General features: G+C 69.7%; 2 protein-coding genes across 7 annotated transcripts; one reads left to right on the top strand and one right to left on the bottom strand.

Annotated features, from left to right (window-relative positions):
* Positions 1-19: 19 nt before the first annotated feature.
* PPP1CA (protein phosphatase 1 catalytic subunit alpha) lies at positions 20-2,763 on the bottom strand. The gene is made up of 7 exons (XM_071428246.1): positions 2,642-2,763; positions 2,016-2,147; positions 1,702-1,932; positions 1,376-1,480; positions 1,064-1,287; positions 496-630; positions 20-373 (listed from the first exon to the last, which is right to left on the bottom strand). Exons 1-7 carry the CDS (start codon positions 2,694-2,696, stop codon positions 263-265), a joined length of 993 nt encoding a protein of 330 aa, XP_071284347.1. The 5' UTR covers positions 2,697-2,763; the 3' UTR covers positions 20-262.
* A 652-nt stretch (positions 2,764-3,415) lies between these two features.
* Positions 3,416-13,060, top strand: CARNS1 (carnosine synthase 1). 6 transcript variants are annotated; one of them, XM_071428238.1, is made up of 10 exons: positions 3,416-4,304; positions 6,062-6,080; positions 6,536-6,767; positions 7,193-7,282; positions 7,510-7,997; positions 8,201-8,381; positions 8,940-9,025; positions 9,372-9,603; positions 9,679-9,950; positions 10,043-13,060. In XM_071428238.1, the coding sequence occupies exons 1-10, from the start codon at positions 3,745-3,747 to the stop codon at positions 11,267-11,269; spliced, it is 3,387 nt and encodes a 1,128-aa protein (XP_071284339.1). In that variant the 5' UTR covers positions 3,416-3,744; the 3' UTR covers positions 11,270-13,060. The 6 variants fall into 6 exon arrangements, with proteins under 6 accessions (XP_071284339.1, XP_071284344.1, XP_071284343.1 ...); XM_071428243.1 differs by having other exon boundaries at positions 4,264-4,304; positions 6,062-6,114; XM_071428242.1 differs by lacking the exon at positions 3,416-4,304 and adding an exon at positions 5,014-5,294 and having other exon boundaries at positions 6,062-6,114.
* Positions 13,061-13,134: the final 74 nt, after the last annotated feature.

The following is a 13,134-nucleotide window of genomic DNA, read 5'->3' as shown; positions in this document are numbered from 1 at the left end:
CAGGACAGGCACCCCCCAGTGACCCATTACAAGTTTATTCCTCAAAAAATCCTCCTGCCCCCCCCTCCGCTGCCACCCCAGGGCTGGGCTCTGGGCTCCCCCCTCGCCCCAGCACTCCCTGCCCTGGGCCTGGATTTGCTTTGGTGGAGCGTGGCGGGGGGGGGGCAGGATCCTACAAATAAAAAAACGAGTCGAAAGAAAAGCGACCTGATGCTTGGGCGGGGGGCTGGGGGGCGTGGGCAGCACGGGGGCGGCTCCCAGCTCATTTCTTGGCTTTGGCAGAGTTTCGGGGAGGGGTGACGGGGCGCCCGGCGGGGTTCAGCCCGCTGAACTGCCCGTATTTGCCTTTGTTCTTGTCGGCCGGCTTCAAAATCTGCGGGCGAAGGGGGAAAGAAATCAGTGAGCTCCTGCCCCGGCTCTCCACTCCCCTGGAGGGCAGAACTCCCTGCAGCCCTCCCGGCAGGAACTGGGGGTGCTTCCCCTCCCTGGGCTCACCTGGAAAGAGCACATGAGGGTCTCATCCACGCTCATCATGGCGCCGGCGTTGTCGAACTCGCCGCAGTAGTTGGGGGCCGAGAAGAGGGTGACGAGCTGGCGCTTGGCGAAGAACTCGTAGCCGTCCTCCACCACCTGGGGGGGGGGACATGGAGTTGGCAAAAATCCACCTCCCATGGCCAGTATCCACCTGCCCCGGCTAATTCCCAGTGCCCCAGGCTGAATCTCCAGCTCTCTCTACCAGGGTGAACCACTCCCTGCCCTGCAGCGAACAGCCACCCTGGGACAAACACCCACTGCCCCAGGGCAGGTATCCATCATCCAGAGTGATTATCCAACCTCTGGGAGGAACAGCCACATCCAAGGGTGACTATTCATCCCTCCTGGGCAAATAGTTTGACATCAGAGCAAATACCCAAATCTGAGGGCAAACACCCCCAGAATTCCACCCCACACACTCCTGGGGTACACACTGCCCTTGAAGGGGAAATACTCGGGGTAGAACCAGCTGGCACCCACTGGAGACCCAACCCCACGTGTCCCCAGTATCCGGGGGTCCCGCTGGTACCTGGTGTGCCCGGCAGATGAGGTCCAGGTCGTGCTTGTGCAGGAACTTGGCCACCACCTCGGCCCCGAAGGTGAAGGAGACCCCACGGTCGTTCTCCCCCCAGCCCTGCACGTCCTTGTCGGGGTCGGACCAGAGCAGGTCACAGAGCAGCCCCTGATCCGGGACATCCGTGGGCCGCATGATCCGCCGGATCTGCTCCATCGACTGCAGGTCTGGGGACAGCCCTGCGGGAAAGGGGCACCCCCAGAGCTCAGCAGGGAGATCCCACCCCTCCTCCAGCCCGCCCAAATCCCTGGGAAGGGCCATTCCCACCTCCGTGGCAGCAGAAGATCTTCTCATCCACGATGGCGGCAATGGGCAAACAATTGAAGCAGTCGGTGAAGGTCTTCCAGAGCTTGATGTTGTATCTTCGCTTGCCTGCGGGAGACAAAGGGGGCTTGGAGGTGACCCTGGGGACAGCCTGGGGTGGGCAGGACATGGAAGGGCAGGAGGACACAGAGGAAGAAGGGCAGGAAGACATGGCGGGGAGGGAAGGAGCCCACAGGTGGGTCCAGTGTGGGACAGCACTGGCGCAACACCGGGAAAGGGGGAGCCCAGGGATGGCAGCGGGGTTTGGGGGACATTGCCCAGGCACTCACACTCGTCATAGAAGCCATAGATGCGGTTGATGCTGGCACACTCGTGGTTGCCCCGCAGCAGGAAGAAGTTCTCGGGGTACTTGATCTTGTAGGCGAGCAGCAGGCAGATGGTCTCCAGAGACTGCTTGCCCCGGTCCACGTAGTCCCCCAAAAACAGGTAATTGCTCTCAGGGGGGAAACCCCCGTACTCAAAGAGCCTCAGGAGGTCGTAGTACTGCCCGTGGATGTCACCTGGGGGGGGACACAGGCTGTGAGTGGCACCCTGCAGCCCCCCATGCCACCCCAGTGCTGCCCAGCAGCCAGGCAGGCCTCACCGCAGATCTTGAGGGGTGCCTCCAGCTCCAGCAGGATGGGCTGGCTCAGGAAGATCTCCCGGGATTTGAGGCACAGCCCGCGGATCTCGTTCTCCGTCAGCTGCACGTTCTTCCCCGGCCGCGACCCTTGGACTGCTCCCAGCGCAGAGAACGGGATCAGGGATCCCCAAGAGCTCGGGGACCCCCAGAGTGCCCCAGGAACCCCTGCTCTACCCGCCCCAGCTCCCTGCCCGTATCCTCCCCGCCCTCCAGGCTCAGCTCCAGCCCCCAGACCCTTGGGGACACCCCCGTCCCCTCCCGTTCCCCCTCCGCGGGGTACACACCCTTTGGGGACCCCCATTTCCTCCAGCCCCCTCCCGCGGGGCACAGACCCATTCGGGATCCCCCCTCACATCCCCCACGCCCTCCGGACTCATCTCCAGCTCCGCAGACCCCACAGAGACCCCCCCAAAACCCTTCCCAGCCCTGACCCCCCCCTCCAAACCACCGCGGCCTAACCCGCCCCCGCCAGGCCTAGGCCGGGGACGCCCCCGCGGCGCCGGGACGCGGCCCGAGCCGGCCCCGAGAGGTTCCCCGAGCGGAGGGAGGTCGTCCCCGGTGCTCGGGGGGCGGCGGGGGCCGCTCACCCTCCAGGAGGCGGCTGATGATGGAGTCGAGGTTGAGCTTCTCGGTGTCCGCCATGGCCGCCCGCGCGCCGCCCCGCCCCGCGCGCCCGCCCAGAGCGGCCCCGGCGCGTCTGGCGCCCCCTGATGGCCCGGAGGACTCAGCGCAGCGCGGCTGCCCCGAGTCCCATTGTCCTCCTGTCCCGCTGTCCCCGTGTCCCGTTGTCCTCCTGTCCCGCTGTCCCCGCGTCCCGCTGTCCCCGCGTCCCGCTGTCCCCTCGGCCCCGGCGTCCCAGCCCCGGAGGGGCGGGAAACGGGAACAGCATGGCGGGGGGGCGACGGCGGTGTTACGGAGGCAGGGGGACAGCCGTGGAGAAGGGACACGCTTCGCAGGGGGACATTCCGGGCAGGGGAACATCCCGGGAAAGGTGACACCCCGGGCAAAGGGACATCCCGGGCAAAGGGACATGCCTGGAAAGGGGAACGTCCCGGGAAAAGGGATACCGCGGCAACGGGATAATTCCGGGCAAGGGGACACCGCGGGCAGAGAGCCTTCCCTGGAAGAGGGAAGGGCAGAGGGACTTCCCTGGAACGGAGGACTTCCCGGGAAAGAGGACATCCCGAGAAAAGGGACATCCTGGAAAAGGGGACATCTCGGGCAAGCGAACAACCCGGGCAGGCGGACACGATGGGCAAGGGGTAGAGTTCGGGCAAGGGGACACGGGGACAGGGGGATATGGACCCGTGTCCTGGGCCTGGGGACACAGGGCTAGAGAGGGAGAGGGAGGGGAACAGCCTCGGCACAGACAGCGGCTCCCGGGACTGCGAGGGGACAGGAGTGGACACGGAGGCAACCGGGGATCTGCATCCCGGTCCTGGGAGCACAGGGACAGCCTGGGGACACGGGAGGACGCGAAGGGACAGGATGCTTGGCAGAGCCCAGGGATGTCCCCACCCGGGGGCCCCCGGGACACCGTCGGGAGCAGCACCGGGCGGTTGCCGGGAGATTGTTGCCACCCTGAGGTCCCTGATCACACCCCGAAGGGCGGGCTCCCACTGGGGACACGGGGGAGGGTGACACATTTGTGCCACCGCTCGTGGAGGGTGGCAGTGGCAGGGATGGGGTCATGGCTGTCCCCTGTCCTCACTGGCTGTGCCCACGCCGTGCCACGCCATGCCATTCGCTGTGTCCCATTCCATGTCGTGCGGGGAGGTCGCGAATAGCTCCCAGGGCCTGCCCTGACATTTCTGCTCCGCGGTGTCAGTTTTACAGCCGGCCCCGGGTGACCCCGGGCTGGCCCCGTCCCCTACCCCCGTCCCCGTCCCTTGTCCCGCTCCCTACCCCAGTCCCTTGTTCCCGTCTCCCGACGGTGGCACCTCGGCCCCGCTGCCCCCTTCGCTCTGCCACCGCCTCCGGTGTCCCGGTCCCCCCGGTGCCCCCGGTCCCGCCCCGCCCCGCCCCGTCCGAGCAGGACACGGCGCCGCCGCCACCGCCGGGACCGGAGCGGGCAGAGCCGCTGCTGGAGCTGCGACAGCACCGGGACCGACACCGGGAAACCCCGCCAGAGCCCGACACCGCCGGGACCGGAGCGGGCAGAGCCACGCCAGGTGCTGCAACACCAGGAGAGACCGACACCGACAGACAGACACCGACAGACACCGACAGACACCGGCACCGGCACCGCCGGTAGGTGCTGGCGGCAGCGGGGGGTGTGGGTGGGTTTGGGGGTGCCGGTGCCGGGGGGACGGGAGCAGCGGGATGGAGGCGGGGGGTGTGCGCACACCTGTGACACGGTGCAGGTGACAGCGCAGGTGACAGGTGGGTGATGATGTTCACGACACCGTGCGGGTGACAGGGCGGTGGCACGGTGCAGGTTAGGGGGGTCTGGGTGGCAGTGCGGGTGACAGGGTGCGGGTGGCAGGGCACACGTGACAGGTAGGTGATGTGCGTGGCAAATGCAGGTGGGTGACAGATGCAGGTGGCAGTGCAGGTGACAGGGTGCCTGTGACGGTGCGGTGTCGCGGTGTGGGTGACGATGTGAGTGACGGGTGCGGGTGACAAGACCCCGGTGATGGTGCAGGTGACGGTGACGGCGTGTGGTGGGTGACAAGGGTGCACGTGACACTCCAGGTGACAATGAGAGGGTGGCAGGGTGCGGGGGTGGCGCGGGTGACAGGGAGCGGGTGACAGCGCGTGCGGGACTCTGCGGCGCGGCAGCCGCGCTGGTGGCCCCGTGCCTGCCGGTGGCGGTGACGGTGACAGTGACAGTGACGCCGCGGGCAGCTGGAACTAAGCCGGGGGACGTGCGTGCTGGCAGCTCCGCCACGCTGGGGACAGGGGCACAGGGCGGGGGGGAGGACGAGGGGCGTGCCCGGCCAGGGGACGCGGGACAGGGGGACAGGAGAGCCCCGTCAGGCTGAGCCACCCCCCGGCTCCCGCTGAGGCAGCTCGCTTGTGACGGGGACAGGGACACGGACAGGGGTGCCAGCGCCTGGCGCGAGGTGGCAGAGGGGACAATGGGGCTCTGTGTCGCCTAATCCGGGGCACGGGGCCGGGGTTGGCACCCCGGGGTGGCGCGGGGGGGGTTTAAAGGCCAGACCGGCCGGTGTCCCCTGCGCCAGGCGTCCCCGAGCCCTCGTCCCCTGCGCGTTCTCAGGCCACGGCTCCCACCCCAAGGTACCGGGCGACACAGCTGTCCCAGCCTGGGGACAGCAGCAGCAGCAGCACCTCCCAGCTGGGGACGGGGGGGGGGACAGGGCGGTCCCGCGGCTGGGGCGGGCGCGGGCTTTGAGGGACCCCCGCGACTGGGTTTTGGGGGGTCCTCGTGCCGCGCCACCGAGCCGTGTGTCCCCCCCTAACGCTGTCACCAGGCACCGGGCTTGGGGACACCCTGGTTGCCAGCGGGCACCGTTCAGCTCCGTGCCTCAGTTTCCCTCTGTGCCCAGCTCTGCCGGGCACCTGCTGGGAGCGGGGGCACCCGGGGGGGTGGGGACACCCCGGTCCTTGGCTCTGCACCCTCAGGCACCTTGGCACCCCCGAGGTGCCCCCGGCTGTGCTGAGCTGGCACGGGATTACACTAAGCCGGAGGTGCCGGGGCCACCGAGGCTGGCACCGAGGGGACAACCTGAGGCCACCGTGACTGGCACCAAGGGGTCAATCTGGGGCCACCAGACCTGTCAGCGAGGGGACAAGCTGGGGCCACAGGGACTGGCACCGAGGGGTCAGTCTGGGGACACTGGGACTAGCACTGAGGGGACAACGTGAAGACACCGGAGCTGGCACCGAGGTGTGCCCCAGGGAGCGTGCCAGGCTCTGGTGGGTGCTGCAGGACGGGTCCCCCCACGGGAGCTGGGGCTGGGGCTCCCAGCACGGCCGAGGGTGGCCGGGGAGGGGTGGCATGTCCCCGGGGAGCCGCGCTGACTCTGCCTGTCCTTCTCTTGCAGCCCCTCTGTCACCAGGATGGTGAGTGGCCCCCGGGTGGGGGGTCCGGGCGGAGGTGGGTGCCCCATCCCGGGATCCCGGCGGTGCCGGGCACTGGCGCGGGGCAGCGGGCAGCGCGGCGTGCTGTGCCCACCCGCCGCGTGACCCCGCGGGGACAAGGGGACGCTTTGTCCCGGAGCTGGCGGCCCCGGCGGCTGGCACTGCTGCCCCGCTGTCCCCGAGGCGCTGGCGCCGTGCCCGGCGCCCGCAGCCCCCCAGCACCCCCACGCCCCCACCCCACGGGTGGGCAGCGGCTCCCGCCGTGCCCCGTGCCAGCCCCCCGGTGCCTGCCCCGTGCCCACCCGGGCTCCGTCCGTGCGCCAGCTCTGCGTCGGACCCGTGACAGCCCCGTGACAGCCCCTTAACCCCACGCCAGCCCCATAGCACCCCCTTACCCCCGTGCCAGCCCCGTGCCAGCCCTGTCCCTGCTCCCGCAGCTCTCGATGTCCCAGGCGAGCCCGGAGCGGGTGCCCAGCCCAGAGGAGCAGGAGTGGGCAGGGCCCGAGGCGCTGTGCCCGGGCTGGCTGGAGGACGAGGCCCCCGATGGCGAAGTGCCCGGGGACAGCGGGGACCCCGACGATGCCACCCAGGCCTACGAGCGGCTCCAGAGCGCCCTGTGCCAGGAGGGGCTGCCCCCCACGCTGGACTGCTCCACAGAGCCCCGCACGGGTTGGGGACACGGGGGGCACCGTGCCAGGCTGGGGACACGGGGGTGGCAGGAACAGTGATGGGGGAACGGTGCCAGGCTGGGGACATGGGGGTGGCAGGAACAGTGATGTGGGTGCAATGCCAGGCTGGGATAGGGGGTAGCAGGGACAGTGTTATGGGATTGGTGCCAGGCTGGGATAGGGGGTGGCAGGGACAGTGTTATGGGCTTGGTGCCAGGCTGGGGACACGGGGGTGGCAGGGACAGTGATGTGGGCGTGGTGCCAGGCTGGGGACACGGGGGTGGCAGGGATAAGGGTGGCAATGGGGATGCGGTGCCAGGCTAGGGACACAGGGGGTCTGGGGGCTCCCAGCCACACTGGGGTGCCACGGGCAGGGTGGCGCCAGGGTCCCCATCCCGGCGCTGTTAACCCTTCCCTTCCTGGCAGGATTTGGCCCGCTGGACATGACCGTTTGCATCCTGGGCTCACCCACCCCCTTCCTGCCCGTCCTGCTGGAGGGTGGCACCCGCTGCCCAGGTGGGTGCCATCCCCTTGTCCCCAAACCCGCCTGTGCTGCCTGACCCGCACTGTGAGGGAAACTGAGGCAGGGGAGCAGGGTGGCAGCAGCCCCCTGTGTCCCGTTAATCCCAGTACACACCAGTTCAGCAGCAAGCGCCCACCCTCCCCCCAGCACCACCCTATGGGGGGCAGTTTGGGACAGGAGGTGCGGGTAGCCCGCCACCCACCGCCGTGCCCACCCGCAGGTGCCATGGTGCTGTGCCTGTCCCCCTCCTGGGCCAGCCGGGTGCCATCGGAGTCGTGCCCGGGCGCCTGGTCCCTGCTGCTCTCCCGGGGCGTCTCCTTCAAGGTGGGGGGGCACAGCGCCCTAGAGACCTTCGTGCCACCTCGCCGTGCCAACTACGTGACGGGCACCTTCGCGCTGGGGGACCCCGAGGGCGGCTGGGTGGGCGAGCTGGCCCGTGACCTCGACTGCCCCACGGGGGGCTCGGTGCCGCTCGCCCACCGCCTCGAGGACACGCTGGTCACCCGCTGGGTGCTGGCGGCTCGGGCCAACCTGCCCGTGCCCCCCACGCTGGCCTTCGTCCTGGGGACCAGGGGGGACCTGCCCGCCCAGCCCGCGGCCCCCGGGGTGAGGCTGGTGCGGCTGCAGGACCCCCAGGGCCAGCAGAGCCTGGTGCAGGAGGAGGTGGGCGCCTTCCTGGGGGGCACCGCCATGGAGCCCTACGGCCAGGTGGGCACGGCAGGGCGGGCGGTGCTGGTGGCGCCGGGTGGCGCTGGGGGACATCGAGAAGCACGGGCTGGGGTGGCTGTGAGGGTGGCGACCAGGTGGCACTCGGGGGGTGCAGGTGGTGGGGTGGCAAAGGTGACACGGGCGGGCCGGCTGGCTGCCGGGGTGGCAGCAGGTGGCACGGGGTGACACGGAGGTGCACGCAGGTGGTGGTGCGGCCGGCGGGGTGGCGGTGGCGGGGGACAGGCACCAGCAGCACCCACAGGAAGGAGGAGGGGGCGGCGGTGGCGCAGGCGGTGGGTGCCCGGCTCCGGGGGCTGACGGAGGAGGACAGCGTCCTGCTGGAGGCCATGGTGCCCACCGCCCGCCTGCCCGTGCCCCCCCCACGTAAGGCCCCCGCCCTCGGGCGCCCACCACCCTGGGAGGGGGGGAAGAGACCCCCGGGGTCCCACGGGTCCCTGCAGCTGTGCCGGCCACGTGTCTGTGCCCTGGGGCGGGTGGGTGGGGGCCATCGGGGTGCCCAAATTACTGGGGTCCTGGGGGAGGGCACGAGGGTCACCCTGAAGAGCCCACAGTTCCCTAGGTTAGGGTTTGGGGGACAGTTTGCCACCTTGGACCCCCACAGACCCATGGGGAGAGGTGGGGAAGGTCACCCTGGACTCCCATGGTCCCCTGTAGTGGGGGGGAAAGTCACCCTGGAGCCCCACGGTCCCCCGGGGCTGGGCAGGGTGTTGGGGTGACCCCCTCTGACTCCCGACAGTCCCGTGGGGCTGGGGATGACAGTAGCGATGCTGTACCCCTCACTCCCTGGGGCTGGGCTTGGCCGGGGCCACCGCGGTGCCGCAGGGAGTCCCAAAAGGCCCCGGAGGAGGGCGAGGGGGAGGTGGGGCAGGGCGGCCCCGTCCCCGCATGGCGGCCGTGCCTGCCCTGTCCCTTGCCCCCCAGGCAGCCCAGCCCCGCGGCTGCCCATGGCCCTGCGCATCTGCACCCTCGTCTGCAGGTCCTGGGGGGACCGGCCCCAGCTCTGCCAGGTACGGCGTGTCCCCACACCCCGGTGGCTCTGTGTGTCCCCAGCCTGCGATGGCTGTCCCCACGTCCTGGTGGCCCCGTATGTCCCCAAGCTATGGTGGCAGTCTTGCGCCCAGGCTGTGGTAATCTGTGTGCTATGCCCTGTGTGCCTGTCCGTGTCCCCATGCCCTGGTGGCCCTGGGTGTCCCCAGGACTGCTGGCCATCCACATCCCTGTCTTGGGTCATTGTGTCACCCCACGTCCCTACGCCCTGGCGGCAGCTGCATCCCCAAGCTATGGGCTGGCAGCCAATGTCCCCGTACCCCGGTCCCCACACACACGTGGGTGTCGCCGTGTCCCCACACACAGGTGGCCTGCGCCGTGGGACGCGCGGAGAGCCCGGTCCGTCACGGCGCGGCGCTGCCCCAGGGCCTGGACTCCAGCCTGCAGCAGTGGGGGGTGGCGGCCCCCGGCCAGCGACAGGCGCTGGCCACGCGGCTGCGGGAGGCCACCGAGGCCGCCGCGGCCGCCCTGATGGCCAGCGAGGCCGAGCTGAGCCCGCGGCAGCGCGGCGGCGGCCGGGCCCGCACCGACATCCTGGGTGAGCAGGGCGCGGGGGACGCCGTCGGTGCCCGCGGTCACCGCGCGGTGCTGAGCGCCGTGTCACCGTCCCCAGGCGTGGATTTCCTGCTGGCGTGCGTGGATGAGGCGCTGGAGCTGGTGGCGCTGGCCACGAACGGGCAGCGGTGCCTGGAGACGTGCGCGCTGGCCGAGGCCATGGGGCGCGGCGTGGGCGAGCCCCGCGGGGATTTGCCGCGGCTGCTGGCCGAGGCCATGCTGCACCGGGCGCAGCGCCACCTGGTCGAGGGCAAGGACATCCTGCTCATCGGGGCCGGCGGCGTCAGCAAGAGCTTCGTGTGGGAGGCGGCCCGCGACTACGGGCTGAAGGTGAGGGGCCCGGGGCGCCAGCGGGCTCGGGGCGGCACAGCCGCGGGCCCGGGGCCGGCCGCCCCCCCGGTGACGCCTCTCCGGGGCCGCAGATCCACCTGGTGGAGTCGGACCCGGAGCACTTCGCGGCGGGGCTGGTGCAGACCTTCCTGCCCTACGACAGCCGGGAGCACCGGCGCGACGAGGAGCACGCGGAGCGGGTGCTGGAGCTGCTGCGCTCCCGGGGGCTGCGGCCCCACGCCTGCCTCTCCTACTGGGACGACTGCGTGGTGCTGGCGGCCCTGGTGTGCCAGGGGCTGGGGCTCCGCGGCCCCGCGCCCGCCGCCGTGCGGGTGGCCAAGCAGAAGAGCCGCACGCACCGGCACCTGCAGCGCTGCCGCCGCGGCCGCCCGCCGCCCGCCGCCTTCGCCGTGCCCTGCCGCCGCCTGCGGAGCCACGGCGACGTGGAGCGGGCGGCGGGCGCCGTGCCCTTCCCCGCCGTGGCCAAGCTGGAGTTCGGCGCGGGCGGCGTGGGCGTGCGGCTGGTGGAGAACGCCGGGCAGTGCCACGCTCACGCCGCCCGCCTCTGGAGGGACCTGCGCGACGACGCCGACCACCCGGGCATCGGGCTGGGCTGGGGCAACGCCATGCTGCTCATGGAGTACGTGCCGGGCACCGAGCACGACGTGGACCTGGTGGTCTTCGAGGGGCGGCTGCTGGGCGCCTGGGTGTCGGACAACGGCCCCACGCGTGTCCCCGCCTTCCTGGAGACGGCGGCCTGCCTGCCCTCCTGCCTGCCCGCCGACCGGCAGGCGCAGCTGGTGCGGGCGGCGCTGCAATGCTGCCGGGCGTGCGGGCTGCGCGACGGCGTCTTCAACGTGGAGCTCAAGCTGGGCCCGGCGGGGCCGCGCCTGCTGGAGATCAACCCCCGCATGGGGGGCTTCTACCTGCGCGACTGGATCCGCGAGGTCTACGGCCCCGACCTGCTGCTGGCCGCCGTGCTGGTGGCGCTGGGAGTGCCGCCCGTGCTGCCCGCCCGTCCCGCGCCCCGCACGCACCTGGCCGGGGTGATGTGCCTGGCCTCGGAGCACGGCCCGACCCTGGCGGGCGGCGGGGGCATGGAGGCTCTGCGGGAGCTGCACGGCCGCGGGCTCGTCCGCCTCAACCGGCTCTTCGAGGAGCCCGAGGGGGCCGGCGAGTACGAGGAGCCGCTGCTGAGCGTGGCGTGCGCCGGGGCCACGCTGGCCGAGGCCTGCGAGCGCCTGCTGGGGCTCTGCCAGGGGCTGGGCATCGACTCCCCGCGATATCCCGTGGAGCATTTCTTGTCCCACTTCAAATAGCGCCGGGCAGGCAGCGGGGAGAGCGGGGGAATGGGTGCCCCGGCACAGCCGGCACCAGCTCCCGCCGCCCCGCCGCCCCTCCCTGGCATCCCCCCGGCACCCCGTCCCGCTGTCCCCCCATCCCCTGGCCTGGCACACCATGTCCTGGCACCCCCGTACCGCCCTGCATCCCAGGCACCTGCCCTGCTACCCCATTGCCTGGCATTCCCCTTCATCCTGGCACTCCATCCCCTGGCATCCCCTCGCTCCCCTGGCATCCTGACATCCCACCCACTGGGATCCTCCCATCAACCTGGCACTCCATCCCCTGGCATCCCCCGACACTCCTGGCACTCCATCCCCTGGCATCCTGACACCCCATCTCCTGGCACCCCCCACTACTCTGACACCCCAGTCCCCGGCATCCCCCATGTCCTGGCACCACATTCCCTGCATCCCTGTCCATCCTGGCACTGCATCCTCACACTGACACCCTTCATCCTAAGATTCCCCCTCTCCCAGTCCAGACACCCCATTCCCCTGCCCTAGCACCCTGTTCCCTCCTTCCCAGCATCCCTCCCTGTCCCCCCTGCCCTGTCCCTACAGTCTGTACCCCCTGTCCCTGAAGCTGGGGGTCTGTCCCATGCCTGGGGACACACAGGGGCACACTCACACTGTCCCCTGCTGTCCCCGTGCCACCCCCAGGGTGGGGCAGCCAGGACCCCCGAGGCAGCCAGGCCACCCCATGAAAGCAGCAGGTGAAGTGTGAGGTGTGTTGGCACCTGCTGGCATGGGGAGACCCCACAGTAACAAACCGCTATGGGGAGGGAGACCCCAAAATGACAACGAATTATGGGGACATCCCATAATAACAAAGAAATGTGGCAAGACCCCACAATAACACACCAGCAAGGGGAGACCCCACAGTAACAGACTGAGGTGGGGAGACCCCACAATGACCCCCTGGAAGGGAAGACCCTACAATAACAAAGGGGGAGAACCCACAGTAATAAACCTGTGCTTAGGGGAGACCCTACAACAGCATACACTGAAAGGGAGACCCTACAATAACAAACTGGCTTGGGGAGACCCTGCAATGATAGACTCGCACCAGGGGACCCTACAACAACAGAGGGGCACCCAGGGATTCCCTGGAGCAGCTCAGAAAATCCTCTGGGAAGGCTTGTGTGATGTGATATAGGGCTGTCACTGGGGAGGCCCTACAGTAACACCAGTGACCCCACACTAACACCCAGCCCCTGTAATGCCCGAGATCCTACAGCAACACCAGGCACCCCACACTAACACAGAGCCCTGCAGTGCTCCTGACCCTACAATAACAGCAGTGATCCTACAATAACACCCACATCCTACAGCCCTCACGACCCTACAATAACACCAGAGATCCTACAATAACACAGAGCCCCTGTAGTGCCTGGGAGCCTGCAATAACACACAGCCACTGTAGTGCCTGAAACCCTCCAACAAACCCCAGTCCCTGCAGTGCCCCTGACCCTACAATAACACCCACGACCCCACAATAACACCAGAGACCCTACACCAACACGTAGCCCCCGCAGTAGCAGCAGTGACCCCACAACCACCCCAGTGACCCCACAATAACCCCGGCGCCCCGCAGCCCCACTCGTGCCCCCCAACCCCGCGGAAACCCCGGCCGGGATCTCCACGTGAGGTCACCGGGGTGTCCCCCTCTCTTCCTGCCCGTCCTCTGACGTCACGGCGGCGCCGCTGACGTCAGCGCGGCGCAGGGGGCGTGGCGGGCGGGGGTCCCCAGTAAAGGCTGTGAGCGGCCGCGCTGTCTCTGTCCTGTTCCTGCGCCACCCCTGGCGACCCCCGTGCCCGTGTCCCCCGCGCTGGGGACACCC

Source organism: Agelaius tricolor, unplaced genomic scaffold (assembly GCF_023055355.1).
Source record: "Agelaius tricolor isolate 1412-34295 unplaced genomic scaffold, bAgeTri1.0.p SCAF_5, whole genome shotgun sequence".
NCBI lineage: Eukaryota > Metazoa > Chordata > Aves > Passeriformes > Icteridae > Agelaius > Agelaius tricolor.
Note: the sequence above shows the minus strand (reverse complement) of the source record. Positions and strands in the feature narration are given on the sequence as shown.